The 22,449-nt window shown below is 33.4% G+C and overlaps 1 protein-coding gene across 3 annotated transcripts in view; it reads right to left on the bottom strand.

Annotated features, from left to right (window-relative positions):
* LOC143252965 (mitogen-activated protein kinase kinase kinase 20-like) overlaps positions 1 to 22,449 on the bottom strand; it is a 149,768-nt gene that overhangs the window by 11,254 nt on the left and 116,065 nt on the right. For all 3 annotated transcript variants that reach the window (XR_013029274.1, XM_076505918.1, XM_076505919.1), the window contains 3 exons: positions 22,010 to 22,072; positions 21,522 to 21,746; positions 20,577 to 20,651 (listed from right to left, as the gene is read on the bottom strand). Coding sequence is in view for 2 of the 3 variants with exons in the window: in XM_076505918.1 (XP_076362033.1) it covers positions 20,577 to 20,651; positions 21,522 to 21,746; positions 22,010 to 22,072 (363 nt within the window). In the remaining variant the exon portion in view is untranslated. The remainder of the gene's footprint in view (positions 1 to 20,576; positions 20,652 to 21,521; positions 21,747 to 22,009; positions 22,073 to 22,449) is intronic.

The raw sequence follows: 22,449 nt of genomic DNA, 5'->3' as shown, positions 1-22,449 counted from the left end.
GAATGTGCTATATGCATAACCCAGTGAAGAATATCCAATGTCCAAAAATGGAAATTTCTGGGCCCTTCATGATTGGTAAGATATAGTGATGGGTGAGAAAAATGAAGTAATGTAAAGCCCAATGAATCATGAGAAGTTAGAGAAAATTAATAAGTAAGACAGTCTCAGTCTCACCTGCAGACCAATGGTTCAAAGCTTCATAGTGATTGATCAAAACCCTCCAGCCCAAAAGGGAAACATCTATGAGCATATGTATAACCAGATGCAGGGGAGGAAGTGGCACACCCTCTGATATATAATCCAACTACCACTGCAGTTTGTTTCTCAGGGAAGGAGGAAGGTAAATAGTGGAAAATAATAGGATCCAGTGCAAGGTTCAATTGGATATGAAGTGTTCCCTGCAGGAATCTCACATGTATACAACCAAGGGTGGCCAAAGTGGTCATGGAAGACCAAATCCCAAACATTACAGAACCTCTAAAACAATAAGTGACCAAGATCTATGGAATACAGATGCAAAGGAGAAGATACAATGCTACTGATATTTGGGTTGAAGAATACATCCAAATGTACAGGGATTGGGCAGGTTGAAATAAGAATCTCTCTCATGCAAACAACCAGCCCATTACATCTGCTATGGAAAGTTGGTGGTGAATGTGAGTGGCTGACTCCTGCTCAAAATAGTTAAAAGGAGTCATACATTCATGTAATAATGGCACTGCAACTCCAAAACATGAAAATGATGAGCAAAAGCTTGTACAATGTGATGAAACACTTATGGAACCAAGGCAAGTTCAAAGGGAGTGCCCCAAGTAGGTAAACCTCCTCAATATGGACAAACCAAAGAGAAGGTCGAAACTGAAGTGCTAACAGGATATGAAGGTAAGCAATGAAGACATCTATTATTGGCACCTACCACCTAGGTGAAAACACCCAGCTCAGGGTGAAGAACAACTCCATGGTGAATTGGGGAGCATGATGAAGCATGAAATCAATGATTGGCTATCAATTCCAAGTTGTCATGTTGACAAAAAGAAAAAAAAAAGGAAGAAAAACCTCAGGGAGATGGAGAGTCAATTCAATTGCTTGATTCAAAGTAAATCCTCAACTGCCTCTGACAGATGCAGACACAAGATAGGATCTCAAGCACAAGGAAAGGAAATGGGTAGGAAAAGACAGGAAGAGAAAGGAAACTGGATAACAAAATCTTTAAAAAGAACCTTTAGAACCCATTTATCACTGACAGGAAGGAGCCAATAAGGATGAAGCACCAACAATCGAGCTCCCACAAGGCCTGATTTCTCAGGATAGTCATCAGTACTAGTGGTAATGAGTGATACTCCATCAAGGAATTTGACAAAAAGAAGTACCCATAATTGAAGGAAGAGGAAAGGGTTAGAGGAATAAGTGGCATATGAGGTTCCAACTGTGACAAAAGGGATATAAAAGTTGTAAGGATAGTCTGTTATTGGGCCAACATCACTTGGTGCTTGATATAGTCAAGGACAGGAGCAAATACATGAAGCCTCAAAAAAGGAAAAAGTTGAAAGATACAGAGGGAACAATGACACAAGTGAAAATTCAGTTCCTGCCTAAAAGGTCCCCAAAATAAAGAAATCACATATTTATGGCCATACTTGAAGAAAAGTACAGAGGAGAGAAAAAAAAAAGATACTGTCAAAACAAATCTCAGGATATCTGTAGAGATCTTCTGACAGCCAATGTAAGGTAAAAAGATGCTAGAGAAAGGTACACGTAAGACTAACACTAGATTTGGGATCCACCCTTGAAAAAGGTAAAAAACAACTATCAATCAAAAAACGTATAGTCCACTTGATAGTAGAATTAGCGAACTGATGAGAAGTCCTTAGGGGGCATAACACGCTAATCTCCTCATGGAAATGTGAGATTAAAAGAACAGCAATAACATAAATATCAGAGGAGGTAGAAAAAACCAAAAGCAGGAAACTAGTACATACAAAATGAAGGACAAGATGAAAAAGAAAAAAGTGACAGAAATCAAGCAACACAAACCTGAGACAGAAATTCCAAGATGACCAAATTAAGCCTAAGAGAATCCCCAGGTTGGAAATGGGAATGATTGGCAAATTCTAAAGGCTTCTGAAAAGACAAATAAAGTCTTTGTCAGCCAGCAAAGGTTCAGAAGTTTCAGCAGAAACTGTGGTGCAAAGTCCGAGAAGAAAGTTTGAACCCTGTGATATTTGACTTCCTGCTACACGATAGCAGAAAGATCTGTCATTGAGTTGCCTGCATCTGAGGTCCATGAAAAGCACTAGTTGTTGTTGTAAACCCCAAAGTGATAAGGTTAATTCCTGAATGCATTGCACAGAAAAGTTTCACAACACTTGAGTACAGAAAGAAAGTGATGTGAATTAACTGATAAATATAAAAAATGAATCTGGTTAAACAAATCAATTGTAGTTTAGCATACATGAAGCCAAAAACGTAGCAATAAAAAAAAAGAAGCACATCCAAACTCGAAAGCTGCCAAACGAGAAGTGAAAGTTGTAGAGGGAGTCATGTGTCATGTAAGCATGCTATGCTACTGCTGATTGGTGGATGAGGAATGATGATTTGCATGAGAGATAAGATGTAATATATTCATATAGAGGGTAAAAATAAATGAGAAGAGCTAATCTTTTGAATGGAGGTAAGTACTGTTTCAGAATACATTTACTCACCAGAACTCGTCTTGGAAAATGCTCTTATAATACAAATAATGCAGACTATCTGAACTTACAGTTATAAGCACTGTTAATGAAACAATCAAGTTCAAACTTTTGATGAAACATTCTTAATTTTGAAGCAATAAATCTTTCATTTGCAAATACAAATATTACCAAGAAATCATGTTACTTCTTACAGTTTTGAGATAAAACAGAATCATCCCACATTACAAGATTTTGTGTACAGACCATATACACTAATTTTCAAATTTATAAAATGAGATTTCTCCTACCATATTTTGAGCATTAGCTTTGTTTATTTTTGAAGTAAATCCAGTAATCTTTTTGGTAACACTTATTAATAATTTCATTTTTTTAAAAACTATCTCATCTACACCTTAAATTCTTAACTAATTTCTATTGCAATAATGGTGGCCATTATTAGTTTTATTCCTTTTAAATTAACACCTTTCTATACTTAACAAAAGCCTTGTACAGTATAATGTTATGCAATTAGTCATGTTACCTTTTATTAATTAATGTTATTGTCATATTTATCATTACTTATACATTTCAATTATTTTTTAGGGTTTAAATTTACTATTTTCATTTGTTCTCTTAATAAGTTAACAATCTGTTGAGAGGGATAGTTTAAGTTAGATTATTTGTGTTAAAACACGGCTCGTAGTATGCTTAGTACGTTATTTTTCTATCCATTATAATTAACTTGGTTATTTTAATTGAAGTATTAATATTTTACTAAGTTATTCATTTTGTAGCTTTATAAACATTAGTTTCTTGGTGTACTATCTTTATCATTTTGCTCTCTTTTTATGTACAAAAGCCCTTGTTTTAATGGGACAAAAAACCTTTGATAAAATTTTAAAATAATTTATATGGATGACTGTATCACACTTAAGTTTGCATGGTTTTTCAAGCTGGTGTAACCTTACATGCAATAATAACAAATAAACTGATTTTATACACTTGATGCTTTCCATGGAGAAATACAATATTTATGCAGAAGAAATATTGCAGATGACGTCTTTGTTTATAAATACACTTCAGTTGTAAGAGATATATTCTGAAGAAGGTTGCACTGATGTTTCTCTATGTACTAAGAATACTTATGGATATGTGGTAAAATAATAATAACTAACATTTCAGAAATACATATGATGATAGCTTTTTGTGAAGTTTTGCTTTCTCAGACAATTACAAATTATTCTGTCAGTCAACTAGTAAAACCACTTCTTTAATAAAAATAACCTAAACATATCCAACTCTTTATGTAAACACCAATTAGTACTTGAAGTTTCATCTTCATAACGAACTTATGTTTTAAACAAGTTTTCTTTGAATACAGTTGGTACATAACACATTAAAACTTAAATACAAAAAATGCTATTAATCGTAAAACTCACAAAGTTACAATCACAATTTTGAACTAATGTATCCAAGAATGTAAGTAGATAGTTCTGCTGATGTTCGACAGTGAATCTGATACTGTTTGTTTGCTATTTAAATATTCCTAACACTGGAAAACCTGAACACAGTAAAAACTATCATCCACATACATCTCATGATGGTTTAAAACCATGAACTCTTCAACAATTGTTTATTGTTTTTCATGAAAAAGAAAGTAAACACACTGCTAGAGAGAGAGCTAATCTGGAATTCATAGCTACCTCATTTATCTGAAGGTAAAGATTATATTGAACAGAAAATATGTTTTGTGAGTTGAAAAATAAGTGAACTTCAAAAATATAGCTTTTGAAATAAGTATCTCATTTTAATAATTTTTATTAAAACATTAAATTTACACCTAAGATATTTTACTTCTTTCCAACTCTTTCTTTTACCATTTTTTAACTAAACTAACTGGTTCAAAGTGATATCAGATTAAGGATTTATTCATAGAACAACTAGATACCATAATCTGTAATCATGCTAGTTATGTTTTGAGTGAAGTTTGAAAGAAAGTCTTTGCTCTTGATTTAAAATACAATACCTCTTAGCAAGTTGAAATTTGAAGGTTATTTTCTACATTGTGAATAATTTTTATAGCTATAGTTTAAACAACCTATGCAATCTGAATCTACATACTCTTTTAGTAACATTAAAATTCAATTCAATTGAATAACTGACCTTTTGAGTCTTTATGACTGATTACTAGTTCTTACATAAGTAAAGAAGAACTGTTTGGCATTAAAATTCTTAGTAAAAACAACAATATTGCCACTAATAAGGAAAAAGTACAGTAATTTAGGATAAAATGGATTATTTGAGGAAACAGTTCATAACATCTGATCCAAGTGATTCAACCAAATTTATAAAACTTGACCAGGATCCTACTGATACAATGAATATAAAATTACAAAAATATTTTTTTAAATTAAAAAAAGATAATATATTACCTCAGACACAATACTCAGAAAATAAACCATCAACAAGTCATTGAGGGAGTTTTTAGAATCTTCTCAAAACACAAAGAGATCAGGACTAGCACAATGCTACCTGGGTTTCTGCAACATGATAATATTAAAGGAAGACGAGCAACTCCTCTAGTGTAAAAATCAACAAACTGAATATTGAGGCTAAGAATACCAAATTCACTATTGAACATCAGTAGAATTATCAACTTGCATTCTTAAATACATTAGTTCATTACTGTAATGAAAACACCAAGTGTGAAGTTTAGAAAACATTTACTGGCCTGTAATTTAACTCCATGTTATATATAGTAATTCTAACTGTGCTCCAGGAAAACTTTGTTAATCATGTAAATAAAATTTCAAGTATTTATACATTTTTGCATAAATAGTTTGATAATCAAGATGTTCCAAAGAAAATGGCTTTCCTAGTGGTCTGACATAGTAATTCATGAATATTTGGAGGAGTGAAACTTAACAAAACCATCAACACTTATCATTTGAATATTTATTGGAACACATTTCTTCTGTACGAAAAATTGCTATGTAGTCTACCTTATAGCATTTGTAATAGAAACACAAATTTATTTCTATTTTTTTTAGATTTCACAAAAAGATACATGAGGGGTATCTGCTCTAGCCATCCCTAATTTAGCAGATTAAGACTAGAGGGAAGGTAGCTAGTCATCATCACCCATTCCCAACTCTTGGGCTATTTTTTTACGAATGAATAGTGGAATTGATTATCACAATATAACACTCCCACAGCTGTAAGGGTGGGGCATGTTTGGTGTGATGGTGATTTGAACCCACAACCCTCAGATTATGAGTTCAGTGCCCAATCACCTGGCCATGCCAGGTCCTAAATTGTTGTTTTTTTTAAAGGATGTCATTTACAATATTTCTTCATTAAAAACATAAAATATAGTTCATTAATTTACTTATTTTAAGAAAGATTACATAAGATCTACAACAAGAAAACTATTGAAAGATTATGCAAATTTAAGAAAACCAATTAAATTAAGTATTTTGAAACACATTCTAGGTAATGTGGAAAAGTCATCCATTGAAATTATTTTAAGATCTCAACAAGGGTCAATGATGAACAAAGCTTTTGTGGAAAAGAGAGCTTGGTCATTCATAAAAAATTATCATGTCAGTTTTGTATAAACATTGTTACTTATATTATAACTCAAATTTTCTATTTATAATCATCACATGTACTGTACCACTATTAAAATTTATATTTAAAGAGTAGCATGCTGTAATAATTAATCTCAGATGCTACAGCCACAATGTTGCAGCAATTTCATAAGTTTTCATTAGTCACTAGATGTTGTTAGGGAAAATTATTTAGAGTTTTCATAAATACTAGTGTTTTGTTTTTTTATGGGATAGGCAGGAAATCAATAATAATGCAGGAGTCAAACAACTAGTTTTTATACATTTTGTATGCATGTTTTATTCTACTATTTCTTTAATGATAATTTTCATTGATAGTTTTAAAGTTTTTAACACATGCATATAAATACATATTTTTAATTTTTAAAATTATTTTATAAAATTTGCTCAGTATTTAAAATTAGAACTAATTTAAATTAATCTCTTAAAGCAGGCAAACCTCATGATATGTTATTTGGATTACAGTCAAAAGTGCCATTGACAGTGAAATTGCTATTGTTGCAAGCTAGTGAATCTGTACATTCAAATCATTAAAAGTTTTAAAAATGTTTATATTCTGGTTTCAGAAATTATTGATAACTATTCACAACTCTAAATAATCATGGCACAAAATCTGCAATTGCAACAAGAAGCAAACTTTTATTAACAAAACTAAATACTTCTTAAAATTATGTTTTAGGCAAGTGTAATTTAATTATAGATACAATATAATAACCTGCTATTGAATATAAGGACTTTGAAATCTTGGCAAATGTAATTTCATACCTACATGCAAATCTAAGGTGTAAAGAAAGAGCAATACCACTAATTTTTCAATTTCCTGGTTATGAACAGCAGTCCTCAATAAAGGTTCTTTAATTTCTAAAAACTTATCACAAAGTGAAACAACATAGACCTGTTTAAACTGTGGTGATTTTTATACTGATGAAAGAGGGAAGGAGTTACATGTTTGAATAAAATAATGCATGTACCAGCCATGGCATATTTTTGAAGTTGCTGGTTGGTTGGTTGTTTAGCATTTATTGATGTAAAGCAACTAGACTATCTGTGACAAACAAATGGTAAAAAATCATAAAAGTAAAATTGTTATTAAATGTAAAATATATTGAATTAAGACTTAACAATGTCCAAAATTCAGATGAAAGATTTAAACAGAATTGAGAAGACCAGTGGCTTATTACAGTTTAAAAATACAATTAATTAAGTTGGACTCTATCACCATCAGTAATAACACCATCCAATTTCAGGGCTAAACCCTTAGAAAACACATCTGAAATGGTTCCATCACTCTAGAGTCTTAATGATGGCAAAATAGTAAAATGTGGGCTATTGTGGCTTGAGTGACACAAAGGGCACACACACTGGTAGATCAGTTCCAGATAAAAGAAAATGAGTTAAAAAACTGTGGCCAATGCATACTCTTGCCAGGACAACTTCCTCCTTTTGATCCTTAGAGAAATAAGATGGCCAAAGAACTACAAAAGGTTTGATCTGAAAAGGTTTGTTATGATGTTGCTTACTCCAAGTCAAATGCCAAATGGTTTGAAGTTGAACCTTAAGTGGAGAACCATAGTCCATATATAAAACAGGCACAGCCATAGCAGCATTATAGTAGATGTGCTTAGTTGTGGAGTCAGCAAGCTTTTTCCTGCAAATACTGATGTGGTCAGGTATCTAGGAAAGCTGGAAAGAAACAAAAGATTAAAAAAAAGGGCCAGTTGTTTGTGAATATGAATGAGAACAGAGAGATAACTAATGTGAAGTGATACCAGGGCTAGTACACAGCTAAAAGAGTCAGTGAAAATAGTACCATTGGTGTACTGCATAGATTCTACATTATCCAGGCCAAGAGACATTGCATAAAAATCAGCAATGAACACAGAAACTGTAGAAGGGATCCTGTGAGCAACCACAGAGCTTACAAGTCACTTGATTTTGAACCATCTGTATAAATGGGAAGAGAAGAATGGTTCAAAAAATGTTCAGTGAACAGAAGTTGATACTTTTAATTAAGAGTATCTACTTTCTACAGATGACTCAAGGAAAGGTCACACCCGGATGGTGATATGTCTCAGTGTGATGAGCTTATCAGTAGAGACACTAATGTCATTCAAGGACAGACCAAATTCAGCCAGGTGCACTTGGATATGAAGGCCAAAAGGAAGAACGGCAGACCATTTATTCCAAAAGAGCATAGCCCACTGAGGAAAGAAGACACACCATGTGGGATGTTGGGGAAAAGGCTGAAAATTAGAAACAAAGAAAGTTGCAACTGACTGAGGTAAAGAGGAGGTTTGTGGGTCTCAGTGTACAAACTCTGGACCGGAGAAGTGCAGAAAGCTCCCGTGCAGAGATGAAGCCCCAACTGGTGAATGGGTTTCAGCAAAGATCCTTGCAGAAACATAGACTAGAGACTCACAGTTCAGTCTGAAGTGAATGAGGACATGATAGATCTTGTGCATAGAACACTGATCCTCTCCACAGGTAAAACAAAAGGACACAGATGCTGCTCAGTGCACTTGTACATTTGACATGTAGCTGTTTGATGTGAGGAATGAAAGTAAGCTTATGTTCAAATACAAGTCCCAATAACTTTGCCTCAGGGGCCACAGGAAGAACAACATCACCAAAACAGAGCTCAAGATCAGGTTGTATACTGCATTGGTGAAAAAAGTACATTCAAACAGTTTTGGAGAAAGAAAATGTAAAAATGTTTGCTATGGTCCACTTCAACAAGCAATTGAGGGCAGTCTGAAGCTGCCACCCGAAAAACATCTTGTTTGATGAATGAAACAATAACAAAGTCAATGACATAGAGCCCGTTCACAACAGTAGGAAAGAGTTGAGTAGTGTGATAGTATTAATATTGATACTGAAAAGTGTGAAACTCATGACATAGCCCTGATGAATTCCAACCTTCAATGGAAAGGAATGTGAAAATATTGTACCAACATGGAACTTGGAATTGCTTATTTGGCAAAAAGTTAAAAAAATGGGTAAACTGCCACACAACTCACAGTAATGGAGGTCTTACAAAATGCTGTACCTCCACATAATGTCGTAAGCCTTCTTAAGGTCAAAGAACCAAGGCATGCAGATTAGGTGGCATCAACCACAGCCAATCTCCCTCAAAATTATAGGAAAATTATCACTGTTTCATGGTTTGCTATCAATTATCCAAGAAAGGTGAGAGAAAAGTGAAGAAGAGCAGACAGAGAGACCAATAGCAATAAAAGATAGACTAGGTGCTTGAAAATAGGTAGAAGAACCAGTACTGGAGCTATAAAGGTTGTGATCTGAGAGCATATGCTCTATGGAACAACTCCTTCCATCAATATTAGCACCATCCAAGAGGAGATTATGTCCATTATAGTTTCCCAGGATTAGAAATGGAGATGGCAACTGTTCAATGAGAGCATCAAGGTCTGATTGATCATAAATCTCTCTAGAAGATAGGTAGAGGAAACAAACAGGAAACACAGATGACTATGGCCTCCAAGGGTGTACTGAGTGGCAAAGATAGGGTGGGCACATATTGATTGACCAGCAGTACCACACCTCTATGCACTTGTCCATCACAAAACGTGTTATTTATGTATAAAGAAAACTGCTGGTGAGATTGTATCAGCAGATTTCAGAAACATTTACCTTTAAGTAGAGACACACAGGATAATATGAATCAATGAAATCCTCAATGTTATCTATATTTGAACAGAAACCTTGACAGTTTCAATGTATTAATGTGACCATTTTTATTTAGGTGAAGAATATTTTTGGTTTATGACCACTTTATTTTTCTTTATTAGAAGGAGGTCTTTTGACCTCCATGAATTCTGCCCTGGATCAAGTGGGCAGGTCTTTGTTAGTAGAAATAGAGTCCAGCAACTGAGGTCAAAGACAAATAATCATTCAACATCTTGGGGCCAGAGAAATTGAGCCTAAGCATATGCCATAAACTGGGGCCAAAGGATCTTAGCAGTCACTGGAAGGATTGGTAGGTACAGAGATTGGAGATGACATTGACTTGTCTACTCTCTTAACCACAGAAGGCAAAAGATTCTTCACATAGTTGGAGAACGATACTAATGGAGGCATGGAAAGATCTGTCTGCACTTCCACTGTAGCAGTGGAACAGTGTGCAGCAGCATATGTCTAAGATGGAGTGGCCTCAAGGTAAGAAACATCAGGAACTGTTATCAACCACTGTATCTCTTTTTCCTCTACTCACTGAGGGCAAAAACAAAAAAGAGGAGTGAGAGACACTGCAAATAACACAATGCGGGTCAAATTCACATTTGTAGGCATCATGGTTCTTGCCACCATAATGAGCACATGTCAAGAAATCACAACATGATGTCTTTGAGCCACAGAACTGCTGACACTGGAAACATTTGAAAGGGTTTGGAATATATGGCCATACATTACAATTTAAATAACCTGCTTTGATGGTGGCAGGTGGTTGTGGTGATGTAAACATCGAAATTAGGACATTGATCAGCAGCATAATTCCATCTTTTCTAGTGGAGATACGCCTCACTGCAGAAACTCCTCAGGTGGAGTAACCAGGGAGGATCGTTGGCTCAGGGATGTTCTTCAAAGCCCTCTCAGCAATAATGCCTTGTTACGAATTCAATGGGTATATTCCCAATGGCCTTTGAGTGCAAGAGGAGTTCAGTGTATTTCGGAGTGGATGTTTCTACCAAGATGTCCCCAGAATGTAGCTTTTTTACTGGCTTAGGAGAGCTAGCAAGCCCCTTTAGTCCCTTCTGAATAAAAAAAAGGGAGACATTTGTCCTAAAATTTGTATGATAAAGATTATAATATTAGAAAATGAGGTACAGGTTTTGAAAAAATTAAAGATTGCTGTTCAGAATTTTCAAGAAGTGGTCATTTACTTATGATCTGTTTCTTTACTATTTTATTTTTATTGTGATTTGAAGGATACATAATAAAAGGATGCAGCAATGCCAAGGTTTTGTGAGCACTATATTTAAACACCAGCATCAGACACAATGTTCACAACACCCACTGAGAATATCAAACAGTGGTACCTGGTTGGCCCTAACCAAAGTGGATCAGCCAATTGACCTGGGGGGCAGCTGCCCAAAGACTAGCCATCTACAGGAATTCAAGGCCAAAATGGTGTGTTAGGGTTGGACCGCTTAGCCACCAGGATGGGAGATAAGACCTGGGGGAATCTTGTGAAAGGAAACGTGTGACATGGATGTTCTGTAATCAGAAACTGGTAAAACTGAAAATTCCTGATTAAATAGCCAGGTGAAGAACTGTGAAAAGTGAGGAATGGAAACCATTCAGAGAGATTAACAATGAAAAGTTGTCCAACACTGTTGGTAAAATGACAATATGGAAGGTCATACTGAGAGGGAAAGAAAAGAAGCAGTATAAAGTATCACACCCTGTCTTCTTATAAGAAACCTGACAAAAGGTGAGAATAAAAACTCAGATGAATGGGAACCATTGACATAATAGTTTCATTGAGAAGAAGGTCTCTCTCACTGCCTCAAGTAGATGACTGCTTGAGACAGAATCCTTTGGAGAAGGGAGGGGAACTGGAGATAAGGAAAGAGGTGGCAGTGACCTGAACTGAAGAGAGAGACTCTTTGACACAAAAACCACAGAACTTGCAAATCATTATTGAAGGTTTTCCAAATGTTGATAAAGTAGTGGAGCCTGGCTCCACAGGACCTAACTTCACTGTGCAGTCATCTCTACCACTATCAATGATCTTAATGGGCAAGAGAAAAGCAAGGATAAGGACAAGAACATTGAGATGTGAATAAAGGATAAGGCATGAAAGCAGGAGGAAAGTTGTGACAACTGATTTGCAAATCAAACCTATTAAAAAACAACAAAAAAAAACAGTTAAAACAAAAAGTGAGAAATATGCCCAACTTGTGCAATTTGAGAAAGTGAGTTTCATGCAAAGTTGCTGTCGGAGTGTGTATTGTGCTCCTGTTGATGGAGGATTGTTGCATGCTCTATGCATACTAAATGATCAGTTCAAACTTATGAGATATAAAAGCTAGTGCATCAAGCAAGAAAATTTCTTATTTTTCAATATATTAGTGGGCATTGGAAGATTAAGAAAAGCTATTGAGCTAAAGGAAGTATGTATCATAGTATTCAGAAGGTTGAATATATATGGGTTACAATCAAAAGAGGTTTAAAGGGTATAAGGCATTTAACCAGCAATTTTTAATGTAAGCAAGAAACTTTACAAATAGATTAGGGTTTTTATTTATAAGGATATTGCTTCAGTAATCATGAAAGACTAATTTTAGACATACTGATTGGGTACATACAGAATTAACTTGTGAGGGGAAAAATTTTTCTTGAAGTGATTAATTATTGTTTTCTATAACAAATGGTCAAGGAGTCAACCAGTATGGCTGCCTTTTTAGATTTATAATTAACTATTAATTTATAACATGGCTGTAAGGTTAAGTGCAGGAGCATTTAGGAAAGAATAATCACCACATAATTAAGTTTGATGTTTTGTTAGATATGAAAATAAAAAATTAAATTTTAATTCCTAATTCTCAGAAAGTCAGTTTTGAGACTATGAGAGAAAATTAGCATTAGTAGATTGGGATAATGAGTTAAAAAGTGATACGAAACAGATCTTAGAAACTTGTATGTAAATATAGGTTTATTTGTTTGTTTTAGTTAAGCACAAAGCAACACATAATGGGTTAGCTGTGATCTGCCCACCATGGGTACTGAATCCTGATTTCTGATGTTTTAAGTCCTCAGACATATTGCACTGCCACTAGAATTATTTTTAATTCAAGATAAGTATGTTTCTGAAAAGAGAAAAAGATTAACAGGGAAAGTTAACATTAAACATAAATGGGAAAATTAAGAAAAAACATAAATGTAAAAAGTTTAAATAGACATATAGGGTGGAAGTTAGATAAATATAGGAAATTTGTGAATTGGCTTAAAAAAGTTGGAAAATCAAAATGGGCTCCTGAGAAATAGCTGGCTGACAATGTTGGAATTAGCAGCAAGGATATTTTTAAGTACATTACAGGTAAGCAAGATGTTAAATGAGAATTGGATACTTCAAGGATGTTAATCATAAGATGCTTTGTAGAAGACTATAAAATATACACATTTTTAAAGAATGTTTTTCCTTTTATTCTCAAAAGCTACTTGATAATTTGATGCATTCTGTAGGAAATATTGGAACTGACCTGAATCATGGATAATAATTCCCTGGCAGGAAGTAAAAGATTGAAAGTTTACAAACAAATAAAATACCAGGAGAGATAATGCTTTTCCTATTGTATTTTAGAAGGTATAAAATTAGATATGCAATTCTCTCTCATTCCTTTATGGTAGGTAAATGAATAAATATGAGGATCAGAAAGTTATTAATTAGTTAATTTTACTCCATTTTTTTAAAGGTCATGACATGAGATACCCTGGTAATTATAAGGCATTATAATTGTAAGATTAAACTGAGAAAGATTTAGATATGCTGATTCAAGCAATTTTTCAAGATCAATTAGGGAAACATGATATCATAAAAGAGAATCGACATGAATTCACTATAAGGAAATCTTATTTTAATGAGATGTGCAGAAATGTTATTATTTTTTTCCTAGTTTAGTTACATAAGAATTAAAAAAAATTTTTTTTATTTAATTTGTATGCAGTTTTAGCATAAGAACATGGTCCAGAAAATCACTAAAATTGTGTTCTTCTAGTGGTTTCCTTGAATTTGTTCTCCATAATATTTAATGTCTATTCTGTCTGAGGATAATATTTGTAGTAACATACAGCAACCACACTGAAAGGATTAGCAACTGTAATATATTTCACTACCTGAGTTGACGTTAACTGAATGTTACAGCCAGCCAATGCTGTAAGAAAACAAAGGCTGTGAGGTGCCATATTTAACTAGATAAAGAAACTGAGTTTACATGATGAATTCATGTATGCTTTCTTAGTTCGTTTTCTAGCTTAAAATTTAAAAGTGAAGGTTTACTTTAAGATCACTGCTTTTAGTTTGACAAGTGTCAGTCCTCAGAGAAGGAAAGCTGTGGAGCTAATTACAATCCAGTAGAAGATATGAACTTTTCATGTGCTCAAATATTTGTGTATGTTGTTTTGTTTATTTTCATTTGTTTCAAAGTAAAAATTGTATTTATTTTTAATGTAGTTCAAGTTTCACTGTTTTCAATATAATTAGAAACTTCACTCATGTTATCAAATGCAGTTTACTCTTTTGAATTTCTGAATGAATCTGTAGTCATTAGCTGATCTATCTGATATTTGTCAGGAAATCAGTTTCTATCTGAAAAAAACCACCTTGCTAATTTTAATTTTTTAAGGATGCTACTTGTAAAGTGGATGCTGGATTGAATACTATGTTACTTAAAAGTTTAAAAAAAGTTTATATATAGTGCCATATAGAAAATTAGTTAAGACCTTGTTTCCATAATGTAACTTTTAACATGTTTTGTATTTCTTTATGAATTATGTTAAGCTCTCAGTAAACTTTAGAAGCCTTTTGTTCACAAAAAATTAGGAATTTTAGTTTAGTATTCCTACTAAAGATTTGTCTGTGAATATATATATATATAATCAGAGTGTTGATTGCTCCAAGTGCAAGTGATCTTCATGTTAAGATATGTTTCTTCATAGGAAAGTTTTCAAATTTTATTTGGATAAGCTCTATATCCTCCTAAATAAATATAAAACTTGTTTTTCAGAAAACTATATATTTTATCTGTTATTTTTTCTATCCTAACTTTATATACTTGGTTGATTTGATTACCTTTGTAGTCATTATTAAAAAAAACAACAGAAATAAATCTACAATACCCCTTTTGTTCTTTTCAAAATAATCGCAGGTTTTAACGTAAAAGTGCAATGGTGTATCTTAATATTCATAACATCTGTTTCAACTTAATATACGTACTGTTATATAGTTCTTTGAAATGTAACCAAAGATATAATTTTCCTTCAATGAAAATCTATTTCTGAAGGTACTTACTTCTGCTCAGACATACCTATTATTGTTCAATGCTGCCCTCTATTTGCAAAATTTGTTTCATACCACAAGCCAATCATGCATCCTTCAATTCACATGGTTTAACTAATTCTCTCTTGCAAATTATCAGCAAACAATCCTCCACCAATAGTTGTGCCATGTACCCACGTGACTCTTTCTGTGCTATTTTACTTATATATCACTTTGAGTTTAGGCAGAAACATAAGCACTGGTTAACAGTGAGTGTAAATTGTAAGTATCTATTGGAAATATATTTTCAGTGTATGAAAGCTATAACTTCTGACAAGGTACCAAATTTCTGTTCACATACATAGCTAGAATCTCATTGAATAGGTGGAGGAACTGGTGCAAGGGAGAAAGTAGAAGCACCTTTTGAAGGCATTCATAAAACACCATCATGAGGGAACAGTAACAGGACTGTATGTAGGAGACTGCACCACTTTTGTACCAGATATTCTCTTTACCCAAATATGGCAATGGTGTGACAGATCCAGAGGGAAAATTATAAGGAGCACATCCCAATGGGAGAGAAAACAGTTTGACAATAATCCTAGTCACAGTCTATTATAATGTTAATCTCCCTGGTGACACAATGTAAGTAGAAAAGGGATATGCCCAAAAGCATAGAGTGACTAGTGACTGACTGTACACTGAAAATCAACTGTATCCAAAATGTGACTGCTGGGAATCAGCATCCATGTGAGTGAAGGAAGGAAGGACGATCATACCATTTTCTTCTCTAGTTAACGTAACTGGAGGGAGAAATCCCACCATCAATCCGTAAATAAGGCACATGTGAACAGAGTGAAATAACATACACATATAACTCACTCAAATCAAAGAGACTGAAACCACTTCAAATGCATAAACATCCTTAGTAACATTGAAGGGTAATGCAAGAGGAATGAGCAGAGCAGTCAACAAGTGCTTCTGCTGTGGTCAACAAAACTGGTGTATTTCAGTTGAGGAAAAGAGAGTGAGGGTCCAGGGACACCCTGAACACATATATGAGGAGTTATGTTGATTGGTTCAGCTTAAATCCAAAACTCAACTGCTGAGATTGGATGAGGGATCCCAGTCAAAGTGGGTGAACTGCACTTCTGCCAGCACACTATATTTGTGAGTCTCCAAAGTGTAAGTTATTAAAATCAATCCATAACAAAAAGAACATATAAAGCCAAAACAGCCAAGAAAACCAGATTTGTGCTGCAATGAAGTATCAATTAGAAAAACTTGACCCAAGGTGACATGGATAATCAAAGTCACCTTGGAAAGATGAGTGACAGAATGATAAAAGCTAAAATTATAAATTGGATCTAATCCAAGGTAGGTTGATGATTAACTGGAGATTCTAAACAAAAGAGGTACATTGGAATCAAGAAATAAGTCAAACACTTTTCATGGAGAAGTATCTCACATGAGATAGAACAACCAATAATCAGATGTTAAATAGGTCACTTCTTGGGAAAAAAATCTGTCAGGACTGGAATGAATATCTGCAATGAAGATAAAATTATCTGTAACACAACACACCTGGAAATTTTATGAAGTTTGATGGTTCAAAAGTGAAGATCAAATGTCTACCACATAGGGAGTAAGTGCTACACTGGCAAGTGATATAAGTCATCACCATCAAATATTTAGAATAAAATATGATTATTCAAATCCAGGGAAGAAGAAGAAAGTGAGCACTGGACTACACTGGACTATCAAAAAGGCCAGGGTGTTAACATGGTAAGACCTTCTGTCCATAGACCATTTCCTGAAGCCTCTTGCTGATCGACCCATTCCCAACTTTGGAGATAAGCACCAGGGAAGAGAAGCAAATCTGGACAAGTGGGAAGAATCACTAAACTCAGAGACGTGGGGGAAATATTAATGATAAATACATATAGGCAAAGAGGAAAGGAAGTAGTGCTACTGTAAATGTCACATCCCCAATGTGTTAAAAACTCACTGTGAGATAGAGAACCACAATGGCGTGGATAACAGAAAGCTTCATCGAATTTAACAGAGGTGGGTGTTTAAAAAGATACTCTCAAAATAGCCAAGATTATCAGGTAAGTAACAAGATAAACTTATCCAAATGGAAAATCCAACCACCCAAGCTAATTGTTTAAGAAGCAGATAAGGAAATTATGACAACTTTGGTTTGGAATGAGTTAATCAAAGACAGACATCCATGGTGTTAGTAAAATTCTAAAAAAAGGTGTAAGTCAGGTAAAATGTAGACTACCAGACAAGAGATATACAGAACCAAAACAATTTTAGAAGGGCAAGGCATGAAACTGGTACTGAATCACATGGGGAAAAATCTAAGAGAGCATTATGAGAAATGAAAAATAAGAACATGAACCGTGGGCATTCTTAGTCATGCAGAAATTGCCCATCTGATTGTGATCAAATCAGCACCAAGCATACATGACAAAGGGAGAAACTCACAAGAAAGACAAGTGAAGGATGGGAAGGTGCTGTATATGGAACAAAGATAATGATGGCAATGATCCAGAATGCAACAACAAAAAAGAAAACAAAATATACATTGCAGATACCTTACATGATGCCAAATGTACAGGAATAGCACCAAAAAAGAGACCAGTGAAAAAAAGAGCCAACCACATGTTCCTATTAGAAATGGATGGTGAACAAATGGTAAAAAACAATGTCCCATTCCACAAGATCTCCGACAGAAAGAAGTTATGTGTGAAGGGAAAGAACTAATGACAGCAAATGTCCAAACATGGATGGAAGGAGTAAGAGCTATCCCTTGAAAATCTCCTAGATATAGGTCAAATATCTAAGAAAAGAGGTGCAAGGTAGACATTTCCTGTAGGAGAGTCAATAGGGTAAGATGAAGCTGGAAAACTAGGTGGGGGATAACATTCATATGATTAATGGAGACTGCCCCTGCAAACACGCAACAGAGATTCTAAGTACATAGAATCAATAAGAAAATTTGCCTGATGGTAAGCTAAGACCAACTGAGCCAAAGCTTGTGGAGAAGTGAGGTATGCATGTACCCTCACCCAACAGAGACACACAAATATTAATCATATAACAAAATGTCTAGAGAATGAGAGGAAAATTATACTTTGAAATGTATCTAAAAAAGGATAAGGTAGGCCAGCACATTCAACAGTAAAAGCCTGGGAAGGAAAGCCATAATCAGGTGGAGGAAAATTGACAAAATCTAGCTCATCCTAAACAGGTTTAACAGTTGTAGGAGGAATGTAAGTAATATCGATAAAAAGTAGGGTGGACCCCAGCTCCCAATAGTTCTCACAAACTAAATTAATTTCATAATAAATAATAAATTTGTTGAGAGAAATTGATATCAAAGCACTTGAAGAGAACACAAACTAAATGACTGAACACCAGCATTGCCAAATGAGAAGTAAGAGAAGTAACAGTTAGGTAGAATAGCACAGAGGGAATCACATGGTGTGTGTGTGACACTACTATTGACAGAGGTTTGTTGCATGATAATTTGCATGTGAAAATCGGTTAAGTCATGTGAATTGAATGAAAGACATGTGAACCATTTTTGCAAATAGAAGGCAGCATTGAATGAGAATAATTATGTATATGAGAGGAAGTACGGTGTCTTGTCAGAACTAGAAATCTCTTCACGTAGCCAATGTTAGCATATTGAGTGACATAATGCAAGAGCTATTCATGAGCATATACTGCAACATTTTTAATTCATTTTCATTATTTTACCTTATTGACCTAATAAGTCTCTAGTTTTTACATCTTAGTTACTTTTATCACCATAAATAAAAATTATACATTAAAATATTTAATACTTTGAGTTTTTTTCTTTCAGTTGCAGTTTTTTTTTATATTATTATTATTATTACAATGATGGTACTAATCTTGGAAAATTAAATCACATCTTAACTATACTTGTGGTTATAACCTATAGTTAAGCCTTAGGCCAGCTGTTGCCCTGTACAATACTAAACGAGAGTAACTGGGTCTTCAAATAAAAATACTGCACTATTTATTTGTGAAGGAATGTTGGTTTTAGTCTTTATTTCACAAAAACTTAAAACTTCTATAAAAACATTCCTAATAAATTAATTAAATTGTGATTATTTTTTGATACTTTAATTTTCTTTAGGAAATAAAACATAAATCCAAATATGTATCTTGATAAACACAAGCACTTTCATAAGCTTAGATTTATATTTTTAGACTCACTTTTGCATGAATGTTGAACTAGAATGTTACATAATAGTGTAATCAAATAATTTTACTAACATTTGATAATCTGACTGTGACTGCTGTTATGGTTAATTTAAAGCATAAGAAATTCTGTTTGCGTGAGCCAAGTTTGGCATTTCCATTGATATAATTAAGCTACAAACCTTGTTTTATTTATTCATCAGCTGTTGCTTTTGAATTTGAAAAATGTTTCTGTGGTCTATGTAAATGTTAGATAGCAAATTCAGTAATGTTTCTTTGAACTTTTAAGTTTACATAAAGAAGACTGTATAAGAATGTGCTAACCACACTAAACCTTATATATATCCACTGCTGATGAAGGCATTAACAATATTTGCAGGCATAATACCAATAATGTTTCATGAGATTCAGGTTAGTCCTATATACATATATTAAGCTAACAATGCAAAACAATCTCTATGATAAAAAATAATTGTAATAAACAATAAATTAAAAAACGTTGACACTTGATAAAATAAACATTACGAAATACACTGTTAACAATAATAATACATAAATAACATAGCAGGTGAGATATTATCAAATATAGTAAACAACAACTGTTAAAGTTAGATTAATATAATATTTTGGTGGTTTTTGGGATATATTGTTCATGTATAATTTCCATCAGTTATCATCTGGCTGCTAAACTTTGATGTTTTTCCATTATTAATAATATATATTTTTAAGTCTGATGTTTGCATGACTCAATTTAAATATCATCCTCTCATTATAAAAATAAACAAACTGAGAATAAGCACATTGTACTAGTCATGAATGATGAGGATCATACTATCATTATATATTTATGTATTATGACATAAAAATTAGCAAACAAAATGTTTTTATTGGTGCTGTACTTAAAATTAGAAACTAAGATGTTACTGAAAAATATGACTTTATGTCATAATAAAATGGAATATCAGAAAACACAAATAAAAGCAGTAATTCTGGATACTTTTTGAAAGTAAAGTATAAACATAACACACCACAAAAAGTCCTTACCTCATATGATACTATGCATGTGACTACCTGATCACTTGAAATTCCAACACACCACTTTTCCATTACAAAGGGAGGCTTAAAAGAAATATATTCTAATTATTTCTTTTGCACATATGCTGAACATAAAATTTTAATACAAACTGTAAGCTTGTACATTAATGTCAATTAGAGCATCTTTTAATAGTCTTCTATGACTTTCACTATTTCATCATGTGCAGTGTACACAAAGTTCTTTACTTTTTATACAGTTGTTAGCTTTAAAAGTATACAGATTAAATTAAAATAACTTGAATGTTTGCTGCTAACTTGTTCCTGTCTCATGTCAATGATTCTCCTAGGTTCACAATGTAATTAGGTCTTGTTAACTTTCACCAGTTTCATCAGATGAATCTCTTAAAATATCACTAATTGTATTTTTTACTCACACCTTACTCATGCTTATATTTTATGAGAATAACCATGCTTGTTGACAGTTGTCAGAAATCATTCATTCAAAATGTATTTTAAATACAAATGCTGAGTTGTGTATTATATTTGTATGAACAAGGGAACTAAGAGACCACTGATGCAGCTCGAAGAATATGGATGACACACCCAAAGAGTTGGAGCTACACACTAGTGTGGCTTCTGTATAAATGCTGCCCACTTAAGGGATTAAAATAAAGCTTTAAGTATGTTTATCAAACACTCTTTTACCCTGATGAAACATTTTATTTTTATAGAATATGTCAGTGATATTTATTAATGGAAAAATAAAATTCATTAATATTATATTTTGCTATATTTATTGGATAATGGCTGACCATATAAAGATTAGTCATAATTATTTATGCCAACTGCAGCTAATGTAACCTTTTTTCACATTTTGTAAAACAGAAAACATGAAATAATTCTAATTGCATGCAAAATGGAGGTAACCACTGGTGGTATTTACAGATTACATACCTGTGAGATCTTTGTCAATGACAATCCAGCCTGTTTACATTCAAAGCTAACATCCTTAATACATGTTACAGCTGTTAAAGGAGATTCTTCTTCATCTACCTCTAGATACATCTTCCACTTGTGATCACCAGGGGTTGAACCCAATCGCAAGTGATGACCAATTAGAAGTGTTAAACAAAAATGCCTTGGTCGAACAGAAACTGGAGAGGGGCTTTTTCTAAAAGTCTGAAAAACAAAAGAAGCATTACAGCTGTAAAAAATGAAATTTTTCTTGAAGTTTATAAATTTGAGCAGGTAACTAAGTCTTACAGAGAAACTGTTTTTGCTAACAAGGTTATGACAAACTTTTGGAATGTTACAGCAGATATTACAGAACTTATGCTTCAAAATATTTACATAAGGAACATTATCCAAGGTAAGCATTACTATAAAGCCACAAACTACCTAACCTTCAGTGTTAAATAATTATTTCTATATCTTAGACATACCTCATGTAAAGGGGGAAATTCTAGCATTCGTTTGTTATGAATTTGTAGCTTTTCAATAGAATCCTAGGAGAAAAGTAAGACATTTTAGATTAGATCTTGGCCACAATGCAGACAAACATAATTACTCTTAGATTAACTTTTTGACTGGCAAATAAATTGCTATAGCTAGTACTAACAAATAATAATGGACTGCAAATTTTGAATATTAAAATTGAATGGAAATTAATTAACAGGTGAGTGAATTCAAATAAAATTTCTCACCAAAAACGAATCTCAAGTTACAAAATACCCTGTGTTAAACAAAGAAGAAGAATTGTTTCTAATTTTTGTCTGAAATATTTTCTAGATGGAAAGAAGAGTGGTTAAAAACATAGCACTTATTACTGTTAAGTTGAAAACAGAGAAATATATGATACATTAGTTTTGGTTTGATTTGTTTT

The sequence above is a fragment of the Tachypleus tridentatus genome, chromosome 6 (genome assembly GCF_004210375.1).
Source record: "Tachypleus tridentatus isolate NWPU-2018 chromosome 6, ASM421037v1, whole genome shotgun sequence".
Taxonomy (NCBI): Eukaryota; Metazoa; Arthropoda; class Merostomata; order Xiphosura; family Limulidae; genus Tachypleus; species Tachypleus tridentatus.
Note: the sequence above shows the minus strand (reverse complement) of the source record. Positions and strands in the feature narration are given on the sequence as shown.